The sequence below is a fragment of the Bombus flavifrons genome, chromosome 2 (assembly GCF_040668555.2).
Source record: "Bombus flavifrons isolate JBK064 chromosome 2, iyBomFlav1_principal, whole genome shotgun sequence".
In the NCBI taxonomy this organism is placed as follows: domain Eukaryota; kingdom Metazoa; phylum Arthropoda; class Insecta; order Hymenoptera; family Apidae; genus Bombus; species Bombus flavifrons.
In genome coordinates, this window is record NC_138443.1 from 6,067,447 (window position 1) to 6,081,053 (window position 13,607).

The window sequence follows — 13,607 nt, forward strand, 5'->3', positions numbered from 1 at the left end:
ATCTATTTTGCCGTGGCCTGCACGCTCCCCGGACCTTAATATTATTGAAAATTGCTGGGCAGAACTTGTTCACGGCGTATATGCGAATGGAAAGCAGTATCAACACATACAAGAATTAAAAAATGCAATTGTACGCAAATGAGATACGTTAAGTCAAAATTATATCCAGAAACTATATAAATCGACAGCAAATCGTACAATCGAAGCAATAGAAAATAAAGCGGGATGTACCCTTTATTAAATAAGTATATATGTTTGATAAGTAATTATTGTTAGTTACAATTTATGTTGATTATTATTTTCTTATTGTAGATATGTTATTATCTCGTTCTTAAAATAAAACAATTTTTTTTGTTACACACTAAACTTCATAATATTTTTAATTATTTTCAATGAACCGCATATTCTGAGCTCATAATGTTTTGATATTATACGTTACAGACGAAAAACTTCGCACGCGTCATTGAGAAATTAAAGATAGCACTACTGGGTTATCTTTTTAACGAGGAGTGAAAGTACTAAATTCGGATTTATATTTTTATGTGAATATTTATTTTGCACATTAGTTGGGTTTTAACATTCTGTATATTGTTTATATGTAAACGTGGAAGGTTTAATTATTTTGTATTCACGCGGCGTACGTTCCTATGATAAAACAACAATGAGAATGACGATTTATGATAAGCTGTTTAGAAGTATCGTTTTGATACCAAATTGCTGGCAATACGAAAGAACTCTGCCATCGTTGAATGATTTATGGTGTTGGTTATTGGTACGATCTACATATGCATAGGCAAGAGATTTTGTATATTGGCAGATCGCTTTATTGCTAGTTTTCAGTCTACTTCGCGTAGTTCATGTTCAAAGGTGTGATAATCAAAAGTTGTTCCTCTTTCTCACCAGAAATATGTTTTAAATCAATTTTCAGTACTTCCAATAATTTTAAAGTTGTAAAGATATTTCAACATTAAGCTTATCTTTTCCTTTCGGTATTTATAGTCGCTTTAACTGATCGTACGGGTTACTTGTAACGCAGAACAATGGAAAGATAGACGTGGCACTGTAGATTACTGTATCATCTGGAATATTTCAAGTAATTTAATTCAGCTGTTAGTATCCTCTCGTATTATTTTTTCAAACAGAAAGAAATGTGTAACGATAAAAAATGCATGATTCAAACGTCATAAAAATATATGTACAGAATCATAGATTTAATAAAAATACAAATATAAAATGTAGAATTGCGAGAAAAGTTATTCATTGCCAGTTAATTAATGATACGTAAATGGGTTGAAAAATTGTTGTAAAGTGGTCTGTAAGGTTGATGATAAGTTTCGAGGACAGTGCAATCAGCAGCTCAACGATTATACCTATGTCTATCTACAAGATACAACTTTTTCACAACAGCAATCAATATGTGACCTAAATTGGTTTCGTAGAAAAAATGGTCGTAGTCCTCTCATAGTAATCTTGGCAATTACAGTCGAAATCGTAAAATTTTAGCATAAGATCCATTACTCAGCTTGCATTTAACGAGTACCATCGATAATTTGTTACTTTTAATAATATCATATAAAGTGATGGAATATATTATTTCAAAACCAAATTCATTTTATAATATAAAATAATTCCAAATTGTATGAAATATCATCTGCATTTTATCGCACGTCTGCCAAATTTTACAAAATTCTGTACCTTCGATTAATCGAATAATAATTATTAATTATATTTAACGGCATTACGGAATTTATCAGAGAACGCAATATTATTAAATCTGCAATATCAACTTGCCAATTGATTGCATGACGTAGCTGATTGTTAATCAACGTTGTGATTACTTCAGAATTAGATTATTAACAACTCGATGAGACGCAACGAATAAATAATCTCCTTGATAGTTCTTTCATGTTTAATTACGAAACTTTATAAATAAAAAACCGACGTATTTAAATTACCTGAAATATACTTGTTAAATATGTATACACAATTTGCTATTAATCGATGGTAGAAAATGTGCAGCCCTGGTTAATGAATTATTATAATTATTACATCATTGCAATAGGTGGCCAATTAAATCGATAGCATGTTATACGCGAAAAACACGAAACGTTGCGGTGACTAAAATTAATTTCTAAAACTGTCGAAACAAATATAAAATATAATATAAATACTATAAAAATTATATAATACAAATGTAAAATAAAATATAAAAAATTGTAATGCTCGTTTCCGTGATTCTATATTTTCATTAATACATCAAATATTATTTACGAATGAAAGAAATCTCCAACTTCAGATATTTCGATGGAAAAATTTAATAAACACACGCATATCCATATCCGTGTAGAATTCCACCGAGAAGAATTAAACTTTCTTTTTTAAGTTTTCCTCGATTTCTTTTTCTTACTCACTGTTTATTCCTGACAATCGAAATTTCAATAATTAACGAAAACTTTCTCTGTTTATTGTTACAGAGCGAAAGAAGATCAAACTTGTTGAAGTAGCACACTGCAAACTGTTCGACTCGAGATTCTTTGTAAGCTGGGCATGGTCTTAGGGACGACGGCGGGGCGATGACGCTCTACCACCGTCCTTCATCATCGCCAGGAGTCCTTCAGGACTCGCACAGTCTCCCGAACCCGATCCTGAGTTTCGCCTCGATCCTTACCTCCGATAACAAACGTTACTATCGTTGTTCAACGTGGAAACTGGCAAAGACGAACGCCACCATTGCGTTCGTTAGGAGGCATGAAGGATCGACCTCATCGACCTTACCGAGACCATCACGGACAGGCGATGCCTCTAGAGGAGGTTCAGGGATTGCTGCTTCCACCCTCCAGAACAGGTAACACGTTCCTCCCTTTATCTTATCTATTGCCATCGCATAAAGTTTCCTCGTTTTTTCACACCTTTTTAATGAATTATGAGCTTTTTGTCTTTTTCGTATTGTACTACCTTTGTATCGCTTCTGGAAAAAATTTCTATTACCTTTTATGACTCGGGATGGTTTTCATCAGATACATTCTTTGTTTATAACTACGCAGTCTAACGCTAACTTTACCAGGTTGAATGATCTGATTCAAAATTTAATTTAAAACTGTACTTGTTTCTTTCGTTCATCTAACTTTATGTAGATTTCTATATTAAGAAAAATCGAGAAATTGATTAATCGGATAATATAGGAATATGCATAAAGTTAGATTTTACAAAGTTAGAATTTACAGAAGAAATAACAATAAATGTACAATTTTCAATGAAATTTTGAAACCGGTCATTTAGCCGAGCCAGGTAAGGTTAGCGCTAAGTATCATTTTGAATCAATGGAATAAATCAAAGTGCTCTTTTTTGGCGATTTTAGCGAAAAATTAAATAAACTAAAATGTTTCTTCATAATTCGCGACAGTTAACTTTCAACATCGTTAAGCACTTTCCGTACTTGTTTAATCTCTTAAATACAGTTGAAATTTGTGAGGGGCTTTCTCTGTACGGCAGTTTGACGCGAATTACGCGTAAACGATACAGCACTGCAATTATGTGGCGGATAAGTTGTCTCAAATAAAACATTAACTATTTATCATATGAGATTTTTGTTACACTGAATGCATATTACGTGTTGAGAATTATGGGTTGTAAATGCCGAAATAAATATGTAGGAATTCGTTGTAAATAAAAAAAATTATTTCTTTATTTATTTAGCACGTGTTTTACAAGATGTTTATAGATAACAATTTCATGTGTTTCACTACTTAAACTCTTCTAGTGTGTCACTGCTCCTCTTCCTGCCAAGTTACATCATCATTTTCTCTTCTTTCGTTGAGGGATCCTTCCTTCCTGTCACGCAGGTACTCACAAATTCACACCCACATTCACACACTGTAATATGCGTGTCACTGTGCGGCGCCCACTCAGATTGTAACGCATAATATTACACACACATATTTCAATGGAACATCACGAGTTTGCAAGCATGACAAAACCCTTGCGTAGGGGCCACGCTGACACTTCTCTGATCGTTCCACTTTTAGTATATGTTTTTTTTTTTTTAATAATGTTTATTAAACCAAGGATACATTTTTCGTTACATTTTGATATTCAAATAAACTGTGAATTTTGGTAATGGTGTGCTAGGCAAAAGTACCGATACGCGACGGTACGACGTAGCCATACTATATTATGTGTCGGTGTTTTACAATTTTTTTGTGATTTTTGTATATTCTTTGGATTTAAGCCGCTGGGGGGCGGAGCTTTTATGTAATTTTGTTCTTGCTTGATTTTTTTTTGTCCTGAAACTTGGTCGCAAAACAGGACTTATCGACTTTTAGTATATGTACTACCGAAGGAAGTACGTAAGGTACGATTTGTTTCCCGTATATAAAGCAATATACTACCTTTGCGACAACTAGTGAGAAAGCAAATATTTTATAGGCCACCTAACGGCACGTCGATGTACTACAAATGCAAGAGAACTTATTCTTTATTACATTAACCTCTTAGGTAAGGTTGAATTTTGTGCAAGGCTGTTTCTCTGTACAGCAGAGTTTGACGCGAATTACGCGTAAACGATACAGCACTGCAATTTGTGGCAGATAATGCTGTTCTCTACGCAAGCACATTGGAACGAAGTTTTTGATAATTAAATTATAATTTTTCTTAAAGATAGGATGCATATACTTTAACTTTAATAATTTAATTTAATAATTAATAATACAATTGAGTGTGATATATTTTAAAGCATGGTACGACACACAGATCCACGTTACAAATTTCACACTCAGAGCGCGATAGTGTTTTTCAAATTGCTCTTCGTTTCCTATTTTGAAACTACATTTTGAGGTTGAAGATCCTAAAAAAAATTTGAGGGTACGGATCGGCATGTTAAAAAGAGCATCTAATAATGATACATCTATTTTAACGGAAAGCAACAATTCATATCTGACACTGGCGTATCAAAAACAAAGACTATACATTCTGTCTGTATATTGTTAACACTGTTATAAAACGTTGCGAGGACAAGAAAAATGTGAAGCAAGACAAGTAAAATACATCATCATTTAGTTCAAACGGTGAGCGAATGAGCTAAATATGCGTAGGTACGCTCAGTCGAAAAAACTTCTTGTACCGTTTGAAGAATAATTTTCATTCTTAATCCTAAAACTTTTTTTAGCCCATCTGTAAATTTGTCTTTGCAAGTTTTCTTCGTTTTTCACATGTTTTATAAATGTTTACTCAGTACTGAAGAATTTCTTATATCGTTTGAAGAACAGTTTCTGTCTTTGATCCTAGAACTATCTCTATTTTACATGTTTTGTCTTCGCACAAGGTTTTCTTAGTTTCTCACACAATTTTTAAACGTATACTTAGGTGAAGAAGTTTTTTGTACAGCTTGATAGATTTTAAATTTTAATCCTTGAAGGATCCTATTAATTGCAAAAGCCGTACGAGAAGGCTACGCCAATCGCAAGATTTCAAATTACATTTGTTTTTTTATAGAACAAACTTCTCGTAAAATTATTTCTAACTCGATTAAGCTTTCATGCGAGCTGGATTTACCTATAATACCAATGTTTTATAAATACTGCAGAGTTTGTTTATATGGACCTGTCGGAGGACTAGTCGTTTCAAATAACTAGGTCGTTCGTATAATAGAAGTCCACCTATTTCTCCCCACCATCTATCATTTTTCGTTCAGTTTAATAGAAAGTTCACGTTCGTACGAGAGGAGTCAACGAAACATTGATTTTGCTTTTAAATACATAATCAATAATGAATTACGAGAGTGTGTCGCATAATGCGTGCCTTTATTGTTTACATCTTATTGTTCGACATTCGTATAAATGGATTGATGCTCGGCAGTAGTTCAGATAATAGGCGCTCATTTGAAGTTCAGTTAATCAGGCACGACTGAAATTTTGTTCACACAAATGGAGTTACATAATCCGTATAAATGTATTAAATACAATACCTTCTAATATTTTGTATATATATATATATATACATATATTTTTATACTGGACGATATTTAGGAGAGCGTAGAATTTTCATCGATATTGTGAACAAGATATGGAAAATTCGTCGGGCAATCGTTACGTTAACGACGAATCTCGTTTAACCGAGATTATGCAGCGTCCGTTAAATTTTCATAAAAATCTGAATGGTCCTGCACCGAGTGCACCAGTCGACATAATTTTGAATTTGGTCATCGGTTATGAAAAGCCGAGCTTTACGAGGGCTGTTTAAGCAGTAAAATTTTATTGTCTTCCTTTATTACGTATACGATATACTCGGAAGTCAGTAGTGTTCTACCGGATTGTATAGATAGGACGCGATAAGGATTTGATGTTTCTTCGTATTTATCGTGAAATCTGCGGCACGATAGTCAACTATTTCGAAGGAGAAATAAAACGCGACGAGTAACGATGGCTCGAATGAATATCCGTGTATTGGTTGTGTAGCTTTGATAGTTGGGTCTTGTAAAAAGAATTCTTACTTTTTAAGTCATATACTTGCCATTTTTGATCTTTATCATAAACGTCTTACAAGCAATCGGATTTTTCGTATCGGATAGCTACGCGATTTCGATTTCCTCAGCTTCACGAATACGTCTGACCATACGCAGGTTAAATCCTTGTTATAAATCGTAAAAGAAAATAAAAATAGCATTGATCTACTTGTCCTACATGACCCTTAGAAATACGTCACCGTTCACAACTACTATATCTTCTTTACTCAAACATAATGTCTCTATTCCCTTATATCTCTTTTTCCTATCTACCAACATTTAGTAAGGATAGTCCCCGAGGAGATCTGGTAAAACTGTGAAACAACGAAAGGTCGTAGTATTACGTCACTGGTTAGTAAGTTTAACCTGTAGGAAGATATATATATATATATATATATATATATATACATACACACATACACACGTACACACAAATATTATATGTCTAATTGTGTCAGAGAAAAGGTCATAACATTAAGTCATCGGATAGCAGGTTTAACAAAGTATATTTCAGAGTATATTACACATCGACGCTCTTTCCGAGGAATTGATTGTTTTCTTTCGGAAACTCTATCACATCGGATATTTTCGATAATTTATTGAATCGGAAATCAGGGAAGGCATAGATTAAGAGTTAAGTGGCTTTAACGTTGACACAGCTTACTCGAAGCTCGGTAAAACGAAGGTTAATTGCCACTTAGTAACGTTCCCGAGAAACTCATCGCCTATTTCCTCGTTCATAATCGTATTCCTTCGAATAATTATAATCTGCCATTGTCAACGACGTTGATCGGTTGACCGACATTGATGAATAAATATAACGCGGAAAAAGTTCCAAGCCGTCGACTACTCGTACTTTGATCGATCTGCGTTGGCCATTTTTATATTATCGAAAATGATAACACGTGGGAAACATCGTGAGCGTTTAACTATTTGCACGCACCTTCGTTTACTTTTCGTAATTAATTCAATTACTAATAAACTCAGAATTCACGAAAGATAGAGCAAACTGATGTAAACATGCTCGATTTAATTTTGTGTTTCAATTACAGAGCCTGGCTTTCTAATATCAGATTTACTTTCAACTTAAATATTCATTGACGCGTCGCGAATTTACTCTTCCCGAGGTTAAAAGGTCTTTAATCACATTGATACGCGATTTTTGTACGGTTGGCTGCTCGTCGAATTAGTATTGATCGACTGATTCACGGTGGAAAGTGAGTGGAAAATAGATATTCCCAAACGATGGATACGAACGTTAAAACGTTAGCGAAATGTTAAATGATTCTGCAGGACTATTCGACGTTTCTATTCGGCTGATGAAATGGTTCGAATAATCGCCTATCCAACTCGTTCGAGAGTTCGAATCGTTCGAGTGTTAGATGTTCGTCCATCTGATAGTTCAAGTGTTTCTGACTTGCAAATCTTCAATGCTGACCTTGCAAGAGCCATGCAAGAGTGATTTTCGACATTATACATGCTGGTTGGTTTTCATCGAGCGCAAGAATGTTTCAATGAACGTGTTTCTAAGGTGTCGCGCACACCATTGTGTGCGCGCTTCACGTACCGCAGAGAAAGAATGAAACATTTTCTATAGAAAGTTGCATGCATATAGACGTAACATACCGCATTAACGTAATTGTATTTTTAGTTGAGCTCGTGGTAATTAATTATCGCGTCTACAGCGCCAGTATCGATCGAAAAAATGGCCTCTGGCTATAATAATTTCCAGAGAAACTATATGTAACTTCAGCATACACGAAGTTGCATTCTTTTTCCATTTATCGAACGAGTAATTTACTCTTGGTTAATTATCACTGGGTTATTTGAGATGGAATAATTCTAGATGGAATAAAAAGATATATATGCTTCATTCTACTATTACGCATGCATATATGAAAGAAAGAAACTTGTTAGTGATTGACTTGATAATGATAAAATTCGTTTATACCGATTATATTTCTAATAATTTTGTAATATCCGTAGTTCTTCTTACACTTACACTACATACAGCTTTCATCATTTCTCCATTGTTTTATGCTTCCGTGGATTACACGATAATCATTTATAAAGTCACACGCATAGTCGAGAATATAATAAAAATTTATAAAGTAATAGGAAGTAATTTATAAAGTAATACAAAGAGCTTTATTAAATACTTTTAATTAAGATTATGAGATAAGAAACTGCGAGGAAGATAAAAAAATGTAAAAAAAAAAGGATTATATAAATTGATCGAAGAAAAAAAAATACAAATGAAATCGTCTTGATGGATTAATGCAAGTTCCAATTTGCAAGTTAGTTGGTAAACATGCAATACATTGGTCGACGAATTGACCGGAAGTAGTATCAGCGAGCACCGTCGTTGCAAACATCTAGGCGATGTATTTTTGGTGTCCGAGCCTCATAGCAGTTTCTCTGTTTTACGACAGGTAACCGGGGACCACTGAACGTGACGATTGTACAGGTCGGAAAAGGAAACGGAGGCGGTGGAGATGGCGGAAGTGATTTACTGAGATTGGAACCACCGTCGGATTTAAGGCCAGCACCGTCGCCCTTATCCGACACGAGTGCTACGCTGCAGTCCGACAACAATGATACTTTTAGCGGAGGTGAGGTTGTTCACGATTATTGTTCCCCTTTGATGCACTTGAATATTGCGATATTTATTTACCTTTAATATCATAATGTATTGAGAGTTTCACGGCCCGGTTTGTTAGATGGCAATCGACTGTAACCTTGTTCATTGGAATTTGAGCTTCTTCATCTTCTTAACACTTTACTGACCGCTAGCTGTTCAACAGTATACGCACGTCCGACCGGCAGCTCAGGCTCAGCACATTCTCCCTGCCGTCGGCTCTGTTTCGGTTTAGACTCTCCAATACCATTCTTTTCGTTCATCACGAATGGTAAGTTTTTCAAATTGGTATAAAACTGTGGGAGCTTACGAAGCAATGCAACTAATGCAACTGGGCAAGATACCTTAGTACTAAATAACAAATTACTGCTGAAATAATGAAAAAGATTGTTGACGATAAAAAGCCGATTAATAGGCTATCGGTCGGTGAGCGTCGGCAACAAAAACCGATTAATAGGCTATTGGTCGTTAAAGTGTTAATTTTTGTGTGTTTCGTGGATCTTTCAAATTGATTTATCAAATCGTAATGGTCTTGTATTTCGTATTATTGTTGAGGTTTTATATCTCGGAATAAAGAAAGCAAACGCGTGGATGAATGTATTATAGGATTTCTTTGTCAGAAATGTTAGAAATTAGGATTTCCAGTGGTTTCTGTTCTACATGATAATGTATTGATAAATTGATTTATTACAGAGAATTAAATAGAAAATGATGATTATTTAATGTGAACTTAATGCAGTAGTGTGATATTACAATTCTCGATTAACGACTTTTGATTCTTGACTCTCTGGTGGCTAACTGAATATCAACTGCTGCGGTGCCGAAATATATTGATGGCCGTTAGACCTATTGAAATTTTCCCACTCTTTCGGCTTGTCGGCATTTGAGCTTTATCGTCGACATTGTCTGTATGTCGGCAATCTTTCCGCGGTACTGGGTTGTCAACTAAGTGATTGCGAATTTTGTCATTAGGTGATAATGATAAAAGGTGGTAATGGAATAGTTGCCAACCCAATATAATAGAGACGAAAGAAGCTGCTGTAAAGAGAATCGTTGTGCCAAAAACTAAATACTAGAGAAGATGTAGAGTTTTCCTAGAAGTGAGATCCACTTCAACTATTATCAACCATTTTTCGTCCATACATGTTACTTTGCATAATGGTCGATTATAATCGTTTCTTTTTATAAATTAAACGCTTCTTAATATATAGATCGAGAAGATTTATAATCAGAAATAAACGAAACAAACATGCACCGTGCTATAGTATTTCAATAAATAAGAAATTATTCTTCCTTCAAATTTTAGTGTAAAGTAAGTTGGTGAAATGTGAAGAATTGTTGGGATTTCTCGGACACCAGTGGCGTATGTAGATACAGCTTAAATATTGACTGCGAAGGATCGGCTTACTTTCAGTTCGTAATGGAAGGGTAGATGACGTCATATCCTGTAAGCGGAAGCGTTTCAGGGGTGAGGTCCTGGTTACAGTCAGGTTGCTAAGCGATAGTGTGAGAAAAAAGTTAGTAAAGCGCTAGATCAAAGGTAGATAAATTCATGATTGTATCGAATGTATTTTTGGATACACCGATATCTGCTATGCCGTACAAATAATATAAGCTTGATAAATAATTTATTATATACGCGATAAGGTATTAAAAACGAATATGCTCCGGATTAATATGAAAATAATGGTAGATGGTAAAGAATTTATCGAAAAAGAACGATATACTTGGAAAATGGTGCAAACTATTGGAGAAAAATTTTGTTAAATTAAACAATTACTTGCCGCTGTAAGTAACGATATATCGGATTTTCAGTATTTTAAATACTTCATTTGAAAATCTAACTTTTTGTCATGTGTTTAGTTCAGTTTGATCATTGTATACGTAGTGCATGTAAAACATATTGTCTTTTGCAAATTACGCTTGAAGGAAAAATTGATCTTATCGTCTCGAACAAGATGTAATTAGTTGAAGATTTTATTTACATCGCAATCTTCTACGCCTTCGGTGTACTTAAATTTCTTAAATGATACAATGCCACAGTTTCATGATCTCCTGAATTTTTTAAGTCAACGATTGTTTAAAAGTTCAGATACAGTTATATGTCGTTCTATATACAGATTAATTCCCGTTTTAAACTAATTATTCAATGTCTCAAGTATTCAACTTATTACGGAGAAGAAGAACTAATAAAATATGCCGTATTATAATCAGGCAAGAGGACATAAAAAATTAATACCTTCTGTAGCCATTGTGACATTAAACTCAATCGAGTCGATAATATCCTGAAAAAGAAATCGCTCGAAATTGTTCGACTCGTGGCTCGAATAGCATTAATTACGAATATCCCCTGAGAATATCGTATTTCCTTATGGGTGACATGCTTTAATTCCGCATCAGATTGTTTCTGTCCGCTTCAAGTTCATGCGTGGCCGATATTTACTCGCCAAATAATTGGATTACTCGGAACCTGTGGTTCGTGTTCAGCTTGCTGTGGTTTTTTCGTGGGCGCACTCGACAGTTTTTAATGAAAGAGTGACGGATAAAAAGGCGCGGATCGAACCGCTCGTGCAATCGTGCGTCTCTCCCTCGTCAATTCTGTCCCGTAGCAGCTACAAATTTTTATCTCGTTAAATGACAATCCATTCGATCGAACAGGCGTCTCTTTGTCGCACTCGACAAAAAGTAATGTATTTTTTGATAAGAAACTTAAGTTGAATTAGCATACTGAATTTTAATTGAAAAAGTTTCGAGCAATTTGCTGTTTGATTGGCGATAGAATTTCATTATTGCAATTGGCAAATTTGTAAATTTCTTATGTAATAAAGCATTTCATTCTTGGGTTACTCAATAAGAATTTTGCATAAATTTTATTTTACATTCCGATGGAATATCGATTGTATTTGAGTGATAAATGCGTCTCTCTTTGTTTTTTAAAGATATGTATATCGTCAAAAGGAGTTGGAAAATTTCATTTGTACGACTTTGTTTAATAAATAAACCAGTGGATAACAAATAATTACGTATTAATCGACTTGAACGTAACTCGTATTTATAGTTCATCGGTAATATGAAGTTCGATGTTTTGTAACTGCTGCCGCGAGTGTGCATTGCTGTACGTTGCACAGGGAAATTTTTGCGATCGATTGCGAAAACGATGGAAATAATAACAATACCTTCGGAATAGAAGCGTTTATAAGATAATATCAATCTTACTTAAATGATATAGCTCTTGTAAATACAAGATTTACTATTAAGAATCGACGAGGATGATAGCAAATAATAAAATTCGATTTAAGTATTTTAATCAAATACGGGTTTTATTTTATACTATCTTTATCGAACGAAATCATAGCTGTGAATTATCAAAGAGATTCGATTGCATTGAACACGTTTCTATTTCATATATGGGCTTCGCGATGTGCTTTTGCAGCAGCTTTGCGAAACATCTGAGGCTTTGACAAATGGTAAATAGTTCATGCGATTATATAATATAATACGATCTCTATGCAGATTATATGTATACGGGATGGATGTATAATACGGAGATGCGTTCCAAGCTACACCGTGTACGTAATTCCTGGTATGAATGAATAATTTAGCGTATTGAAGGTTCATGCTTTAACCAAGTAACAGGATCTTCGGACGAATAAACTAATTAACAATAATCTACTTGTGTTTCCCCTAAGCCTTGAACCAAATATTTGATTGTTGTAGAATAAACATATTACGGACATTTATGCAAATTCATAATTTTATCAATGCACTAAAGAAATAAAAGAAACTAAAAAGGTGAAACCTAAGAAACAAAGCCTTTGGATGCTTCGATTTAAGATATATCATTCTATATTTTCCATAAATGCATGAACAAAATGCGTTTTAAGACGAATGGTATGCGGAAATAGGTACAACTAGTTTTAAAATGAACATTTTTAATCAAACAAAGGACCATCTGAAACAATATGCTTTTTAAAATAATTGTGTAAGTTCTTTTGATTTCTGTTGCTGTATCGGTTTGGTGCAATTTGATCAAATTGATATTTATGAAAAATGGTCGAAAGTCGGTGATTCAACTTGTCAAATCGCTGCTTGCAAAATGTAGAACGTACAATTGCTTTGAGAATATTATTGAATCAGTGAAGAAAATAGTTGACCGAAGCTTTCCGAACAGGATAATACACGAATGAAAATAATTATTGAAAGTTTTACGACTTTAAAATAACTGAAAGTTTGATATTTATTATGTAACGATCTGATACTCTTAACAATGTTAATTGGGGTTTAAGCTTGAAATCATATAACAGTATCTGATAAAGTTCTCTTTTAATGTGCTTCGCGTGTAAATAAAATTATAAAGCTCAGTGTCTATAAATTATTTTACAATGCATAACCAGTGTCCATTAGTCTATGTGAGAGTACTATATACATATATGTATAAACTTCTATCTCGCTATTTGTAAACTTATTGAT

The 13,607-nt window shown here is 34.1% G+C and overlaps 1 protein-coding gene across 2 annotated transcripts in view; it reads left to right on the forward strand.

Annotated features, from left to right (window-relative positions):
- Positions 1–13,607, forward strand: part of LOC138190060 (potassium voltage-gated channel subfamily KQT member 1-like) — a 51,087-nt gene that overhangs the window by 17,335 nt on the left and 20,145 nt on the right. For both annotated transcript variants that reach the window (XM_069132543.1, XM_069132542.1), the window contains exons 2-3: positions 2,475–2,845; positions 8,932–9,111. In XM_069132543.1, coding sequence (XP_068988644.1) covers positions 2,749–2,845; positions 8,932–9,111 — 277 coding nt within the window. In that variant the 5' untranslated portion in view covers positions 2,475–2,748. The remainder of the gene's footprint in view (positions 1–2,474; positions 2,846–8,931; positions 9,112–13,607) is intronic.